At 42.2% G+C, this 18,637-nt stretch overlaps 1 protein-coding gene across 8 annotated transcripts in view; it reads left to right on the forward strand.

Moving 5' to 3' along the window:
- The window catches only part of TENM3 (teneurin transmembrane protein 3), a 615,102-nt gene that overhangs the window by 449,659 nt on the left and 146,806 nt on the right, over positions 1–18,637 (forward strand). For all 8 annotated transcript variants that reach the window (XM_066380117.1, XM_066380120.1, XM_066380118.1 and 5 more), the window contains one exon: positions 5,658–5,896. In XM_066380117.1, coding sequence (XP_066236214.1) covers positions 5,658–5,896 — 239 coding nt within the window. The remainder of the gene's footprint in view (positions 1–5,657; positions 5,897–18,637) is intronic.

The raw sequence follows: 18,637 nt of genomic DNA on the forward strand, positions 1-18,637 counted from the left end.
TGTCATTCCGTGTCACGTGCTTTCCTTCCGCCTCTTATTTTCTGTCCCAGGGTCCTGCGGGAGAAGTGGCTCAGACCACCTTGAGTCCTGCGGTAGCACTTTTTCTGGGGATGCTTTTCATCGTGCTCCGTAGTATTTCCAATTTATTAAACCGTGTTCCTAATATTAGAGGAAGACCACAATTATATTTATATTAACCTCCTGAACAAAAGATGACAAGACTACTCATCACCCATCTGTTTCCTGGTGACTCTTTTAAGCTTACCGCGTAATTGTTTATTGGAATATATTTAATTTTGTAACTTTTGAAATGAGCATTGATACGTTGATGTTATACATGCTTCCATGTGGGGAAGGCACATTTAAATTTACTGCCAAAAAAAAAAAATCTGATTACTTTTTTACTAAATATTTTATGGTAGTAAGTTTTGATAGCTATTTGAGAGACAAAGCCGATCAGAAGTGAAGAGTTACTAAGGAACAAAGCCTATCTGCTGAGAGAGAGAAAGTGAGAAAAACTAAACAGATTGCAAGAAATGATGTCAGGGGCCCCATACGAGTGGATAGATATTATGCCCGGACGTGGAGAAGTCATTCAGTGTCCTGGGCACATCCCATATATAAAATGTGACATTTCATTTGAGGGGAGAGGAAAATTTGAAATGAAATGTTATTTGTACCTGACCAGGCAGTGGCACAGTGGATGGAGTGTTGGTCTAGGACGCAGAGGACCCAGGTTCAAAACCCTGAGGTCACTAGTTTGAGCGTGGGCTCATCTGGTTTGAGCAAGGCTCACCAGCTTGAGCCCAAGGTCACTGGTTTGATCAAGGGGTCACTGGCTCTGCTGTCACCCCCTGGTCAAGGCACATATGAGAAAGCAATCAATGAACAACTAAGGTGTCACAACAAAGAATTGATGCTTCTCATCTCTCTCCCTTCCTATCTGTTCCTCTTTCTGTCTCTCTCTGTCTCTGTCACAAAAAAAAGAAAGAAAATGTTACTTGTGCCTATTCTTTGCCTCTGCTGCGTAGATTAATAAGAGGAAGTTGAGGTAGAAGAACTCAGAAGAACTTTCCCAGCCAAAAAGGGGGGGAAAAAAGATGAAGAAAAAAAGGAAAGAAAAGCTATAAAGGAAATACCGCAGGATTCTCTGGCAGGTTGGATCCTGGACGGCAGGTGGTGGAAATCACCCCGGTGTCCGTGGTCAGGGATAGAGTTACTAACAATGACTCCGAGGCGGGAACGGGGACAACAAGAACAAGGACCACAAGCTTCTGTCTTTGTTCCTCCTCATTTTAAATGAGTAACATGCCCCATGGTAAGAGACATCAGAGTATCGGTTAGAAGTATAACAGAAGGTGAGAGCTGAAACGAAGAGGTTCGCCTGAAGGCTGATCCAAAAAAAAAAAAAATCAGACCTTTCAACTTCAGAAGAAAAACAAGCAACTATTAATTGTGCTTAACATGGAGCCAGCCTTCCCATTTATGTTTCCGTTGCAGCGGGGCATCGCAATTAATGAGGCCGCGCAGTTCCACAGCCCCGTCTGGTCGTTGTTAAAGAGGGGTCCCCCTCAAGCTTCCAAAGCCGCAAAGCAACTGTTCGTGTTCAGTGACCTCCTGCACCTGCCTGTCCTCGGGGCTTTGAAATTGATTTTCCTCATCTCAGCGTCTGATAGTCTGCCTTCGAGTGTGCCTCTCTAGTTCATCACCAGCGCGGAAACGGTGGCGTGGAGAGCTGGGACCGGGAGGCAGGCGTCACGCCGGGCGTCATTAGGAACATCAGAACGCAATCAGCCTGCTCCCGAGCACACGCGCGGTCAAAGGAAGCCGCCTGCTGCCACAGCTGCTTTATTGCCGGGTACAATGGGGAATATTCTTCCAGGATTCACGTTTTTCGTTCCAAATACGGTCTGAGAAGGGCAGAAAATTTCTGTCTTTATTCTACCCACCTCATGTGGATGCCAGGTCAAAACCATATGGTTTTGATAGTGATTTTCTTTTTCAGAATTTTTCATGTGAGAAGCATATACCCAAGGCTGGAGGGACATGACAAAGAGTCACAACATGGGGACAGGTAGTAATGACAGACAGGTACCTTACAGAGAATTAGGTGACCAACTGGTTTTCTCATGAACTCATTGTACCGTTTTCACAATAGCCGAATTACAGTGTTCACTGATCTGTCCGTTCATTGAATATTTGGGGAGTTCGAGATGTAAGTTGAGTGTTGAGATGGATCTTGAGACAATTAAAAAGAAATCCTGGGCTTAAAGACCTACATTCGTCACCCTGTTATGTATCCTCTGGATTGCAGTGGAAAGAAAGGAAGAACATAACATTGTTGACTTTGGAAAGAGGACATCCTGTCTGAACCTAAGAAATAACATGGTTCCCACCAAATATGGGAGTAAGTGTTCTCTTCTCTAAGAAATGTGTGGACACAGACCTCTTCACCTGTTCTAGTTTATGTCTAAGAGGTCTTCCTCACATGTGTATTTTAACGCCTCTATTTTGAGGGCTAATTTTACCTAAAGGAATTGTTCTCACATAAATGACACCATTGGTTTAGAACTGGTTTCAAAATACATCAGTTTAGACAATCTTTACAAATTCTTTCTATATTCACATACCAGAAATCCATCTGAAAATATTGAAGACCAGTGATTTTATGAGACAATACGTGAGTAATTTGGCTTCTCTGTCTGTGTTTTATAATCTTCCTGTATTTATTATATATGTAAAACTCCAAGGCCCTGATTCAATGACCCCTGATATGAAAGGTCATTTAGACAGAGGAAGGGGGAGTGTACTTCTGAGATTTAAGGTCAGTGGCCAAGAAATTTTTCTTGCAACAACACAGGTCCTTTCATGTATTAAACAAGTTAGAAACTCTTTTCAGATAAAGTGGTCTTCAGTTCCACTAATGTTGATGAATAGTGTAATTTTAGATATTCCATCTTTGTTCTCAACAATACGTCAAAGTTGCATTTTACTCCAAGAAAAGTAACTTCATGGTGATGTAAGCCTGGTTCTTGAAGGAATGCTTTGCCAGGACACATCAACGCAGAGAGACATCATGGGTTGATAGCACACACTTTGGAAATTGAAACAGATGTCTAGTGTGAGCTTAGCAGGTGCCAGGATCATTATCTGACACACAGTAGGTCATGTTTTAGGGTCAAGGCTGAGATAATGTAGCATCCCATCAGCTCAGGTTCAAATCTAATTTCCCGTAAAAAAAATGACCCCAAACCTCTTTGAATAAAGCAATAACACAGTTTCCGAGAATGCTTTTCATTTTGCTCTCTATAATCACCAACCTTTATTTATCTATTTTTATTTTATTATTTGATTTGCTTGTTGTTAGTTGTGGGTACTTAATGTCCCCGGGACTGACTTTCTGCATCGGCAAAGTGGTCGCCATTTTATCTCCTTTACAATATTTATTGAGCAACTGCTGTGTTCCAGGAACTTTCTGAGTCCTGAAAATCCTTCGGGAGAAGAACAAGTCACAGAGTTTCCATTCTAATGGGAGAGGACAGACAGTAGATTCATGCAGTGGCTGTAGTGTTCTTATCCATCCACTTGGTATGCTAACTAACTTCTTTTTTAAATTCCTGTGTATGTTTTATTTGAAGCGCTCATTCCTAGACCATTGATGCCAACAATCTGGGTCTCCCCCGCCCATCGTACTGCTGGGAGCCCAGCAGGGAGTGTCTGGTGCTTGAGTCTTCTCCAGGAGGCCCCTGAGCTCCCATGTCCTGTGTTCCTTCGTCATCCATCGCCATGTTGCGGCCGAGGTCGCCTGCATTCCTATCCATGTGGCCTCTTCAGGTTGGGTGGCACACTCTGCCATTTCTGTTCCACTCCTGAAGCCGTAAAAACAATTCTGCTTCTTATAAGCCGTGCTGAGATAAGTTATTAGCTCCATTTTACGGATGGGGGGAAAAATCTACCTTGAGTCTTCCTAGAATCACTTAACTAGGAAATGTAGACCAAGACCTTAAGCCCAGGTCTTCCGAGTGCTAATCCCGAATTCTTTCCCCCACACCTTTGTTAGACAAGCTTTCCTGAGTTCTGTAATGTCTCCCCACCAGCTATACTATTATTCACTTAGTAATTTGTTGTGGAAGTAAACTCTTTGTAACTGAAATGCCTGGTTAGCCTTTTCTAAGCAATAATATTCATAAAATAATGAGTCTTATCCTCTTTAATTTATTAAACACTTAACGTTGTCCCTAATGTATTCCAAGCACCTTACAGTAAATGTTAACTCATTTAAGCCTCAGAACAACCCCTGACAGGTAGACAGTATTGCTGCCCTCATTTTACAGATGAAGAAACCAAACACAGAGAGAGCTTAAGTAACTTGCCCAAGGAAACATACCTAGTAAGAATAAAGCAGGATTTGAACCTCAGAAGTCTAACTTCCAAGTTCTGTCCTTTTAGCCCCTTAATTTGATTGATATAGTCAGTCTGTTTTCTAATGCTCATTTCAATAAGTCCTTGAGTATTAGAATGTGAAAGATTCAGCTGAGTACCTTCTAAAATGGTCTGAGTGAAGACTGTACTGTCCCAGGACTCCTATCACCTCCTGAATGTGACAGACGGAAAGAGCACAGGTTGCTGACTGTATTGAACATGCTATTAGGGAACATAAGGATCTCTGTTCAGACACAAACTAAGTACATTATGAATCACCAACATAGTATGAGATGTAAACACTAAAAAAACATGGGAACTTCGATTCATAGGAATCTTAAAATTAGTCCTCTTTTCTAAAGAATTGCTTCTGCAGCACCCCTGTCGTCTGATCATTCCATTTCTGCTTGACCGTTTTCCAGGGAAGGGAGCACGCACCTTTCAAGGGGTAGCTCGCCCCTTGTGGATGGCTCAGATGTCAGGGAAGCTTTCTGGGTTTGATCTAAGACCTGCTCAGGTTCGGTTTAGAAAGCGTCCTGTGATTTCTTCCTTTCTCTCCCCCTCCCCATCCCCGAATGGATTTGTTTGACGAGAGCTAAAAATGAAACTGGTCCGCCTCCCTCGGGTACTGACCAGCTGCCGTGGCCAAGCTGGGTCGTCCTCGGTAGTGGGAGAGCGGGCCGGGATTCGAGTGTCTCCGCAGGCATCCGGAGGACAAGCTAGTCTGCAGAGCAGCCGTGTGGACATTCAAACTTGTGTTTATATGAGTGCACATTCCCATATAGCGGTAAATATACACATAGCGATCAAGAAATAGGATGGGCGGTGGGTGCTGAGGGAAATGTGGAGATGTTCTTAAGGCAACGCATCAAGGGAAGTCCCACAGTGGTTCTGTGCAGGGAATGGTATGATCAGAATAACTGGCAAGGCTCTCAAGATACCTACTTGACACAGGACAGTAAGCACCTGCTGTGCAGAAACTGTGCTGTCTACGTTACAAATCAGTCTCCTTACATCAGACTCATGTTTATGAGTTGGGGGCTGTTCTTTTTTGTTGTTGTTGTTGTTAAAATATTTTCTTAATTTCTAGGTCTTTAAAAAAATTCTATGGAGTAAATGATGAGAAGACGGAGAGGAGAGCTAATTAGCCCAGCTGCCCCTGTCTTCACATGTTAGCATATTTGGATCTTGATCTCGATCTTGATATTGTGTAATGATATTCTCCTGTTCCACAGGCATTTCCTATTCAAAACAGGAACAGGGACGACGCCACTGTTCAGCACGGCAACCCCGGGATACACAATGGCTTCTGGCTCGGTCTACTCGCCACCTACTCGGCCGCTCCCCAGAAACACCCTATCGAGAAGCGCTTTTAAATTCAAGAAGTCGTCCAAGTACTGTAGCTGGAAGTGCACTGCCCTGTGCGCTGTAGGGGTCTCCGTGCTCCTGGCAGTGCTGCTGTCCTATTTCATAGGTAAGAACGGCATTTAGAGTTATTTTGTCTGTACGTCGGGGCATTGTCTTGTTGTTTTGTTGGTTTTATCTATTTATTTGGTCAAGAAGTCTGTTCTGAGCTTCTGGGGGGGGGGGGTTGGGGGGGAAGGGTTGGTAATAATAATACCTTTCAATCACAGGGTAGTTTAAGGAACTTTGAGTCAATTTAGAGAAATAGAAAAAGCTGCATTTGCCTAAAAACCAAGTTACATGCTTGGCAACAAACATCACATACAGCTATGGTTGACTTACCCCTTGTGAAAAACGTGGGTAACTTTGTGTCATTGCTTGTACAAAAAATAATTCATGCAACTGCAGGAATGAACGCTATGCAGAAACGTCCAGCGATGCCCCATCGGTAGGGAGCTCTGCTCCTTGTGATATGACCGTCTTCGGCTCCCTCTGCTATCTACATGTAAATCGCACCCCTTGGGACCACCGTCTGCCCTCGGATACTCTCCTGAGAGCTGTGCGTCCATAAGACACTGAAAGGATTCTCTACTTGTTCATATACAGGAATTTTTCACCTCTTTCAATATAGCATTGATAGTGGTTTTCACTTCATAGTGCCCAAATGATGGAACGTGCTCACAAACATAATAAATGTTTTTTTTTTGTAACTGTTTCATAACATATCTGAGCACTTCAGCCATTGGAAATTGCTTTTTTTAATATCAGAAATGACCACATCAGACTTTGACTGCCTTTGATGTGTAGGGAAAGACCTACTACATTGAAATGCTAATGATGTGTGGCTTGTCCAACACGAACAACAGTCACTGATGCATTTTCAAGTTTACAGAGCAATTTGTGATGTGCCATGAACTTCTGTAACTGAGTAAGAGCATCACAGAGCTGCATATAGACAGTACGATGCCTGTGCAGTGGACCAGCCTCTCGCAGTAGCTACAGTACTCCTTAGTTATAAATGACGTACTTTGGAAACTGAAATAACCGTTTTGAGCCACATTTAAGAGGAGACTAGGATTTTAGAGCGCGGAGGCACTTTAGAGATAATTGAGTCAGGAGCCGCGGCCGCGCAGCATGTCAGGGCCTGTGCCCTCCGGTTCTTTGACCGTGGCCGACATCACTCAGGACTCGGGCGCTTTTTCCCACTGACCCAGGGAACAGGCTCATTAGCCTCATCCCGGTGCTCCACACAGCACTTGGTAGAGCCACTGTCCATCGGGGATGAAAGCCAGATGACACCTCTTTTGTCCGTGTTCAATGGAAGTTACCTCTCTCCTTGTAAAAAAAAAAAAAAAAGTTCAAACCTAGTATCAAAAAGGGTTGTCATTTGGCCGACATCACACACGGATGAAATTGTGCTATGCTATGCCATAACACTCAATCAGGGTCCACGAGGACAATCACAGCAACGCAAATCAGTATTCAGAGATGGAGTTCTAATATTCAGCTAGAAAATATCCAGCGATGGCAGGGTCTCTTCTGGTTAGCAGTATAAAGCATTTATACTTGCCAGCATTGTGCTGCTGAAGAATTTAAAGGGTCCTGAGGTACATTGGTCATAAATGGGATGGAATAAATTAAGCTGATGTTTTCATAGGGAGGTTTTTAACTCGAGTATGTGCCAGAGAAATACTGTGCAGGGCTAGAATTCAGTGTCTGTGTTGTTGACGTGTTTTCAGACTTCCTTTTTGATTGTAAGTGCCTGGGTCCTACCTGTTGTTTTATATATTTTGAGTATCCGCCCTGACACCATTTAATTTTATTTGCATTATGTGACTAGCAGGAAAAAATAGCATTTTAATGTAAGGTTAGATCATTGCTATTTGTGAGCTGTGTACTCTCTTCAAGGATCCTTTAGTGAATATAATTGAGTATTAGAGTTCTAAGTAAAAGCTCAAATCTTTCTCCGTTCTTCAAATTGCCCGTTTTTACTATTTAGAAGTTAGAGTCATCTAGTCTCTAAAACTTTTCCCTTTAATTTATCATTCCCCGCATGGAAACATACAAATCATATAATTGATCGACTCATGTACAGATATTTGTTAAACATTTCTTATGATCTAGTTACCGTGCTAGAAATTAAAGTGATATTATCCAAGGGTTACCGGGCAAAAATTACTTTCATCATCAAAGAGTTTTTATACTTTTTGTTGCTTTAGTTAAGCTCAGAGAGACTTAGAATTTTCACTGAACTTTCTATGCTTAAATGACTAACACAAGAACGCGGTGATTTCTTTTTGCTTAAATCGCGGAAAGAATTTCTTTTGTTCATCAGTTAGCATCATAAGCCTTTTCAGACTGAAGATACCACTTTGACCCTCAAAAAAAGAATAATAGCCCTGGCTGTTTGGCTCAGTGGTAGAGTGTCGGCCTGGCGTGCAGGAGTCGCGGGTTCGATTCCCGGCCAGGGCACACAGGAGAAGCACCCATCTGCTTCTCCACCCCTCCCCCTTTCCTTCCTCTCTGTTTCTCTCTTCCCCTCCCACAGCCAAGGCTCCATTGGAGCAGGGTTGGCCCGGGCACTGAGGATGGCTCCATGGCCTCTCATGGCCTCTGCCTCAGGCGCTAGAATGCCTCTGGTCGCAACTGAGCAACGCCCCAGATGGGCAGAGCATTGTCCCCTGGTGGGCATGCCAGGTGGATCCCGGTTGGGTGCATGCGGGAGTCTGACTGCCTCCCTGTTTCCAGCTTCAGAAAAATACAAAAAATACAAAGAAAAAAAAAAAAAGAATAGAGCCCTTCTCTCCGGGAACGTTGTTCATTTCCTTGGAATGTGTGTCAGTGTGCGCATGTGGGTTCTGTTGATCAATCTTTTTACCAGAAAAAGTTCTTTGAAAGAAATTTGCAGCCCTGACCGGTGGTTCAGTGGATAGAGCATCAGCCTGGCATATGGACATCTCAGCTTCAATCCCCGGTGAGAACACACAGGAGAAGCACTATCTGCTTCTTCCCCCTTCCCCCTTCTCCTTCTCTCTCTCTTCCTCTCCCACAGCCAGGGGCTTGATTGGTTTAAGCATGACTCCAGGTGCTGAGAATAGAATAGCTCCGTCAGTGCTAAAAATAGCTCGTTAGTCAAGCATTGACCCCAGATGGGGTTGCCAGGTAGGTTCTGGTCAGAGCGCATGTGGGAGTCTGCCTCCTCTCAGCTAAAACAAATAAATAAATAAAAAAGAAATTCACAGTACTAAAAGATAGGTGTGTTTTAAATTTTGTGAACCATGGACAGTTACTTTCAGTTTACACAATTACTGATGCTACTTGTATCAATATGTTTAACCCTTGCCAGTCTCTTATGCTAAAACATTTTATTATTGTTTTCATTATTACTGGTAGTGCTAAATATCTATCATATACTTATTGACCATTTATATTTCTTTTTGCTTGTGTGAATAATCTGGTATCCTCTATTTTTCTGTTGGGGATAGTCTTTTGTTTGTGACTTGTAAAGGTGTATTTCTTAAGGATATGAATCATTGATCATATGTGTTTTGTAGTTTTCCAATTTATTATTAACTTGGTTCATGATTTTATGCCATATAGTATGCAGAATTTTTAAATTAATCGCATTTATCGATTTTCCTTTATAACTTCTGATACTATGTTCTACCTATAAAGTCCTTATTGCCTGTCGGTATTATTTTTTAAAATTCAATTAAATTTTCTTCTGGGATGTCTGTGGTTTTTAATAACCATTGTTCAGTCAACATTTTTCTGGACACTCTAGTGCAGGTTAGAGGTTCAGACTAGTTCCCCATTCTAGATACTCACAGCCAAGTGATGAAGACATGAACACAGTGGACTCTTGACCATGTGTGCTTTCATGGCAGCATTGTCCAGATGAGCAAAAAATAGAAAGCCAAAGAAAATGACCTATCTCAGGCTGAAGGTGTTGAGGAAAGACTTGATCTAGCAAGTGGTTCTTATTTATTTAGTTTTTCTTTCCCAAGTGACAGTAGGGGAGATACTGAGACAGACTCCTGCATATGCCCTAGCTGGGATCCACCCGGCAACCCCCATCTGGGGCTGATGCTCTGCCCATCTGGAGCCATGCTCACAACCAAGCTATTTTTAGCACCTGAGGTGGAGGCTCCAGGGAGCCAGCCTCAGCATCCAGGACCGATGCACTTGAACCAATCAAGCCATAGCTGCAGAAAAGGGGAAGAGGGGGCAGGGGGGGAAGCAAATGGTTGCTTCTTCTCTGTGCCCTGACCAGGATCGAACCCAGGATATCCACACACCGAGCTGATGCTCTACCACTGAGCCAACCAGCCAGGGCTCAGCAGGTGATTTTTAAGAGGTGGAGAGGAATTCAGTTCAGTAGATTTAATGTCAAAGGGTTAGTGGGAGATGGGTAGGACAAATATAGATAGCCTGTTAGGAAACTCCTCTGAGTGGGAGAGCACAAGGCCCTGTTGGGATGGAGGAATGAGCAGAAATGAGCAACTCTAGCTGACACATGGTAGGACAGATGCTCCCAGATTTATCATCTCCCAATTCTTAAAACTCAAATGTCCACACTTGCACCTAAGACAAGCCCCTTTTCAATCAAGTCATAGAATGGTTTCCTTTCGACTGCTGAGCTCCCAGTTAAAATCCTTCTCTAATGCAGTAATCTTTAAGTTGGTGTGTCTGTACACAGTGAAAATAGACTCATTTCTAAAGACATATGTTAAGTTTGTTGAAAACAGTTAGTGCTACAGACCTATCAAAAACAATTCCTGTCCCTACTTTTTCAGGGCTCCAACTCATTCCTTCTTCACCTTTGATCTGTCCTAACGATTAGAAGATTGTAAAGATGGACAGTAGACAGCAGTGGTTTTCCAAAGAATGGATTAAAAAGAGACAGCCTGCTCATATCTGTAGCTGCTCCTTCTGCTCAGGGTTCTGGAGTGAGGAAGAGTCCAGATTAGTGTTCTTTATTCACAAAGGCTGGGAGAGCACTGGAACTGAGATTGTACACATAGAAAAAAATGCCCAGAACTCTTATCATAAAGCATGAACATTATTGAAACATTAAGTACAGGCCCTGGCCGGTTGGCTCAGTGGTAGAGCGTTGGCCCGGCATGTGAAAGTCCCAGGTTCAATTCCTGGCCTGGACACACAGGAGAAGCGCCCATCTGCTTCTCCACCCTTCCCCCTCTCCTTTCTCTCTATCTCTCTCTTCCCCTCCAGCAGCCAAGACTCCATGAGAGCAAAGCTGGCCCGGGCACTGAGGACGGCTCCATGGCCTCTGCCTCAGGTGCTAGAATGGTTCCTATTGCAGTGGAGCAATGCCCCAGAGGGGCAGAGCATCACCCCCTAGTGGGCATGCTGGGTAGATCCCGGTCGGGCACATGCAGGAGTCTGTCAGACTGCCTCCTCTGCTTCTATCTTTGGAAAAATACAAAAATAAAAAAGAAAGAAAGAAAGAAACATTAAGTACAGATTCCCAATAAGTGTTTGAATTATTAGGTTAATACAAGTTCAGAACTGCAACAAAGTCAAGTCAGACTTTCAAATAGGACCAGTCCAGATACTGCCGGGCGGAGCCTGAAACTTCAGATAATTTCCCACGTGGAGGAGCACCAGAAGTATTTTCCACGTGATCTTTAAATTTAAGGAAAACTAGATAAAACCGATACCTTATCAAATCATAACATGCTAGCTTATTTTCTCAATTTTTGGCTTAATTTTTCCCAACCAGTAATTCACTTGACAATTTTTATAATGCCTTTCTTGAGATGTAATTCTCATGCCTCCAGTTCACCCACTTAAAGTGTACAATTCAATGGTGTTTCATCATTCACAATGTTACAATCAATTTTAGAACATTTCCATCACCTGCAGAACAGAAGCCCTGTATTCTTCCACTGTCATTTCCCAATTCCCTCTATACCTGCCATGGGCTCCCCCCCCGCCCCCCCCCCCACACACAGAGTCTGAACTTTGAAGGGACTGGCATGTTCACTCCTTTCTCAATGACATGAACTAAGCACTGTTTTTCTTATGAACTCTTGACATATGCTACTAACCAAAGAAATACTTGCATTTCCAATATTCTGTTTCATTGAAAAAATACCGACGTAGTTATTTATTTCCTTTGAACAGCTGCTGCCAGCTGACTTCTAAAATAGATGTTGTCATACATCTGCTAAGAAAGGCTGTTTAACAACATGAGCGTTCCCAAGATCTTGCAAAACGTAACCTGTCGGGTCCGGGTTCATTGCTGTTATGATTTGGTAGCAGTTATCTGTCCTACTTCCTTGCCTATTTGCATTTTATGAACATTTTTACCTCTCGGTGTACCTTGAAATTGATTATGGTACTAGCTATATATATGCAACTCAGGGTCAGAAAGAAAAACACGCCAGCCCTTTCTGCTTGGTGAAAAATCAGCCATTTAAATATATACGGCCAAGTAAAATGTGTTGTGACATTCTTCTTCCTTTTTGGACATGTCTGTGTAGTAAAAGTGCTGTTTTATTAGGTTAGAGAACACAACTGAGCAATGAATTACATACCGTTTTTCAGGGCAGCTTCTTCCCTTAACTCCTAGTTGCATTACATTCAGAGAATGCATTTTGTCTGAGATGGAACGGTAGCATTTTAATACTAATGTGATTGCATCACACGGTAGAAACGTATCTGCTGCCTATATTTTAGAGGATTGTAAATTGTAAACTAAAAATTTTAAATCAGTTTTTTATTTTATCCTTGGATACATGAAATTAAAGACGTACTTGAACCTGATTCGATGGTGAATGAAGACTCCGAATAAAACAATTTACATCTCGGAGAGGAGGGAGATGGGGATGTGATAAAGCATATACCACGGCAGTGCTCTGATTCTGCCCGTTCAAAAAGGAGACAATCTAAAACCCATTCTGGGGGGTGGTGTTTTTTTCTATTAAAGAGGCACTTTGTATGGATGAAATTGTGCATGTATATTTATATGGATATAAACATGCACACTTCCCTCAAGCACCCACAGAAATTTTGGCTGTCTTATCATGTTTGCACTCTGTCCTAACTTTCAACGTGAGCTCTATTCATTTGCAGGAAAGATGAGTTTTCTCTGTCTGGCACATTATATAGAAACCGAGGGAAGATTGTGAGGTCATTCAAAATTCAGTTCATTCTCTAGCCAGCCTCTGGATAATCGTATCAGTGACTTCTGAATTGAAACTAAAGTAGGAAAAAGCTATATATATATAATATATATATATATTATATATATATATTGCACACTATTTTTTTTTACATTGTAAACTTTTGTTGGTTTTTATTAGGACAACACAAGAATGTGTGGCTGTGGGTTTGTCCTACTATTTGTTTATTACTGTAATAACAAAAGAAATCACTCCCTAATGCAAGAGATGATACAAATGTTGGGCGTGTGCTCCTCTCTCCTCTTGCCCCCAAATAATTGATTGTACTGTTAGTGCAATATGAGGTCAGCTAAATAAATAATGTATGAGAAATTCTATACAGAAACAGGCTGCTTTAGCATTCACATCTAAGGGTCTCCCTGACTTGAAAAGCATTTGAGGACAGTCACAATAAGAAATGCCTTTAACATCAGGCGACTTCAGGTTGCGCCAGACGTGACTGTCTCACGTGGGTAGTACGGGGCGGTTTTCTCTGTTTTAGGCTATCGTTTTTGCAGAATGTAGCCACATTTCCTGACTAATGACAAGTGGAGAGCATAATACAATACTTACCATTTCGGTGTTACATTGCATAAATATTTAAGTGGTGTTGCGTATGTCATTTGCTTTTACATGAGTGGTACCGAGCGCTGCGGGTTTGAGAGAATTATTTACATAAAGAGGCGTGAAGGAAAAGGTAACTGGCATAGACAAGGTTAAAAAAGCAAACTGAAGAATTGCCAGGAATTGTGGGAGTGAATTCAGCATAAAACCTTTCGGTTCCACTGAATCTGCATTCAAACAAAGGTCTTATCCTAGAATATGAGATAAAGTAAAACTCAAATGCATACACTCTTTTATTTTGCTTATTGTTCCTATGTAATCTTAGAATGCCTCCAGACTTAGAATGTCTGCACACCTTGTCCTTCCTTGAAAATGAGATTCCATGGTTTCTGCTTTAGTGATTTAGAAATGTAACAGCGGAAAAGGAAGTGACCGTTCCTCCACCCATCCACCATTGATTCAAAATGTGTTTAATGAGTGACAACATTTAGTTATTGAGACGCTGCGATAATACTCAGATCACACAGTCCTTGCCCTCTTGGGGATCATATTTTAGAGAATATAAACAGTGAGCACTTATCTGCAATCATAATGACTATTTATAAAGGAGAACTCTGGAAGGCTAGGAGAGGGCATAGAAGACAGAACTTAGTGACTTTGAGAATGTGAGAAAGGCTTCCCTGCGGGAACCAGGACAGTAAAACTAGGATTGTGTGTTTCGACAAATGCTGTAATAAGGGCAAATTTTAAGTGTTACTACGTAATCCTAAATACGGCCTGAAAAATCAATTCTCAGTATATTAAAACCAATGTGCTGGCCCTGGCCGGTTGGCTCAGCGGTAGAGCGTTGGCCTGGTATGCGGGGGACCCGGGTTTGATTCCCGGCCAGGGCACATAGGAGACGCGCCCATTTGCTTCTCCACCCCCCCCCCTTCCTCTCTGTCTCTCTCTTCCCCTCCCGCAGCCAAGGCTCCATTGGAGCAAAGATGGCCCGGGCACTGGGGATGGCTCCTTGGCCTCTGCCCCAGGCGCTAGAGTGGCTCTGGTCGCAGCAGAGCGACGCCCCGCAGGGGCAGAGCATCACCCCCTGGTGGGCCAAGTGTCGCCCCCTGGTGAGCGTGCCGGGTGGATCCCGGTCGGGCACATGCGGGAGTCTGACTGTCTCTCCCCGTTTCCAGCTTCAGAAAAATACAAAAAACCCCCCCCCCAAAAAAAAACACCAATGTGCTGTGATAGAATAAAAATAAAATCTAGATGCGTCTGAGGAAAAAAGTTATGATAGTCATTGGTTTTCTTTGTTGAGTTAGTCTAGCTACGACCCTTTTTGTAGTGAACATCTAGAAGTGGTAAGAAATGTTACTTTGGAGATTTGGGCGAACTAGATTGAAAACTACCACGAGTTTGTTGTCTGCTCCTGCATGTGCCTTCCCCTTCATGGCATACACGGCTCACAAAAATGAGGGGACCAGGGACCGTGCCGACGCCCCAGTACTGTCAGCCTTCTGTAGAGTGCATTTTCCCCAATGAAATAAAAGTTGGTTTTGCATCTCATTTGCATAATCAAACAACTTTCTTTGACTTGTTGTTTGCTTTTCTGATGTTCTTATTTAATAAAAAAGAATTAACGCTTTTTTTTTTTACCACTTCATATTCATTTTGGAATATCCCCTAATGTTTATGAGCAGTATATAACATACAACACACTTTAAGAATTTTATTTATAAAGTACACCCAGAAAATAGTTTTAAAACTGTTCAAAGAAATGATATTTCTAGGTTTTCCCCAAACGTTTACCATACTCAATCTATTTTGAAGAAATTTTTTAAACGTAGGTGTTTTCTGTATCTCAAAAGGTGTGCTTATTTCACTCTACGTTTGACAAGCAGAGAGGACAGCAGGTCCGACCATCTTCCTGGGCTTGGCCTCAGAGTAGGAAGAACGTTGCTTTATGACTCATCCATTGTGCATTTCAAGCACACATGAACCAGGGAACCAGAGAACAGTTCGTTTGCCAGCTAGGCCCACTTCTGGACAGTGGTAAGGTAGTGTCGGAAAATAACATTCAGTGTTTATAAAGATAAGAGCTTCCAATCTTTTCTGCAGCTGTTAGAGTTCATGACGGGTGGCTTCCCCAGGTTTTCGGGGAGGAAACCCCTCTCGTCTCCTGGCGGCTTTCTGCATCAGTGACCCCGGCACGCCGTTGGCTGACTCTGGGGCCGTCTTTCCTTCCTGATCCTCCAGCCACAGACTGAACCTTTCCGTCCCCTCCCCCACTGGTTAGCTCTTTTCCCCTCAGTCACTCTCGGTAGGTCACCTGTGCCTCGTAGGAGAAGAAAGCCTGCCACACATGAGCCCGCGTTTCCCAGGATGACGGGAGTCTAGCCCAGGCTACCTAGATGACTGCTTCAGAGCCAGACTATGGGGCCTTTTGTTCCGAGACAAAAAGAATGGTAAGAGGACTTCTGCATCTTGCGGGTTTTCCTTTGTTTTTCGTGGGCATTTCCTTTTCATCATCTCCAATATTGCAGTCAATTTAATTTCATTAATCTTAGCCATTACTGAAGATGCCTTCTTAACACCGAATTCACTGACGTAAGACACAGTCTTTCCTACAATGATCTCCCAATCGTACACGGGAAATGGGTTAAATTTTCATGTTACACTGCAGTCTATGGTCCGAATCCTGTTCTTAAGTACAGGCCCTCAAAGCAGTAAGGTGTACGTTTGCCTTCCTCCTCTGTCCCTGACCACCGATGTCATCCTGAGCAGGGGTGCTTAACCTCCGGAAAGCGGAGTCTCTTCATTAATGGAAACAATCGTAATGCATCAGCTCTTGGGTATATTTAACAAAATTATTAATATACTTGATAGAATGTTAGCATTCAATTTGATTTTAGTGACTATTATTCCTTATAACAACCTAGTGAATCAAATATTATTACCCGTGGGTTTTAGAAAGAAAAATCTCAGGCCCAGAGAGCGAGTACTTGGTCAGTGGTCAAGCCAGGAAGTGTTAGAACAGGGTCCGGCATCCAGGTGTCTTTATGTTGATTCTAGAACTTCTCCCCATTCTACCATAAGGGCACTGTTCCTCATAAGCTTAAAGAATTTGCAGGTGGTCCACAGGCAAGAAAATAAATAAGATTGAATGAGAAAAGGAGAAATGTATTTCCTTCTGAATTCTTATTCTGTTGTATGTAATTATGTCACAAAGAAGGTCTCAGTTGCCCTTAACACTTCTTTCACAGATAAAGAACAATTTTGCTGGTAGTTTCTATGCAGATTTAAATGCTATTGTTTATAATTTATTCCATTTACTCTTATTGTTGCCCTCTATATTAAAACAGAAGATAGTGATTTTTTTCCTTTAACGTAATGCTATAAAATTCCCTTTTAAAATAAATGTATTTAAATATTTTAAGTTGGTTATCTCAAGGAAAAAGTAAATTATATATATATATATATATATATATATATAAATATGTATAGTATAATAACAGCATAGAGTGTTCACAATTATATCATAAAGGTGGTGATTACATTAAAAAAAGTATAGAAATCACTGCGGAGGGGACTGAAAATGCTATAATCTCTTCCATTGGGTCTTTTAATTTCACTCTAAATTGTTCATCCTTTCATGAGCTACATTATTAGTGTTACCATGCTAACTAACTGCCTGGTGTCGTTAGTAAGCCTATGTGAATTACATAGAATCTGTACATAAAAACTAGCCGTATTATTCAGTCACTTCAAATAGTCACACATTTCACCATCATTTTCTATTTTTAGAGTAAAGATATTTTTAGGGGCTTTTTACTTCTTCAAAGAAATTCTTCTTTGTGACCTTCGAAAAGAATCGCACCCTGAGAAGCGATGCGTGTTTCAAGTGGGAAAGGTGGCCGTTTATTTTTAGAAAAGGGGACAGAAACCACCAAGCACAGAAGCAGGTTGACAGTGTGAGCAAGTCTCCTGGGAACCAGAGACCACACCTTCCTTTCTATTTTGCTCTGAAATAAATCTCCACCAATGTCCCATAGGTATCCATGAATAATGAAGATAAACTTGTTACTAAGGAAAACCCTTGTCCGTGGGAGCCCAGGTGAATGGGGAGGACGCAGACCACCGGGCTCCTAAGGTCTCTTCCTCCCCTGCCCTGGGGAGTTGAGATAGTCCAGGGAGACTGGGGTGGTCTAGCCGTTACCATCCCCAACTAGGAACAGAGCTGGGGACACACACGCCACCTCACACTGCTTCCCTTGTGAAACAGAACCCGATAAGGTGGACACAGACCAAGTCTGTGCTGATGAGTGAATGGTGAACAGCAAACCACGTGAGTGAGCTGGGTCTCGATTCCTGAAAGGTCACTGACTTCGTTTAAAGCTGCCACCTGACCACCAGACAAATGCACGCCCCTGCACGCCCAGTCACACGTCCTGTTCTCTTTCTCGAATGGAACCTTTTGGAGGAGGAGTGGACTGATATACAGGGGATGTTTTTCTGGATTTTTGCCATATCTTAATATAACAACCTTCTTCTTAACCATCTCTATATCCCTGAGAGGTGGGTTTTTTTTATAATGGTGGTTAAAGTGTCTTAAATTTTCAAAGAATCCTAGTCTTCAGGTCTAGTCTACTTTTATGCAAAGGCAAAAAAAAAGGCAAAAAAAAAAATTTATGCTTAAGTAGGTCATTAACATACATAGACATTTACATACACATTTGTGACATAAAAGTATGATATGGATCTTAAAGCTGTGAGGAGGAAAGGAATCCAGGTGAAAACTGAGTCAGGATAGCAAGCCTTTGAATAATGAGTAGATCCAAGGAATTTCAATGGCAAAGCTGCTAAAAACAGTCACTAATGAATCCTCTGTTACATACATTTCACTGTAACAGCAAACTCAGTGTTTGGGCAAGCAGAGGATAGTCTATAAATCGTATAAATTACTCCATTTTGTATTCGGAATATTTTTTTTTAAATGCGCCCTCTTGCCGTATTCTTTAACGTTGACAACTGTTACCATAAAGGTGCTGTAGTGTATTGATCATGATTGGCCCCTC

This window comes from Saccopteryx leptura, chromosome 4 (assembly GCF_036850995.1).
Source record: "Saccopteryx leptura isolate mSacLep1 chromosome 4, mSacLep1_pri_phased_curated, whole genome shotgun sequence".
In the NCBI taxonomy this organism is placed as follows: domain Eukaryota; kingdom Metazoa; phylum Chordata; class Mammalia; order Chiroptera; family Emballonuridae; genus Saccopteryx; species Saccopteryx leptura.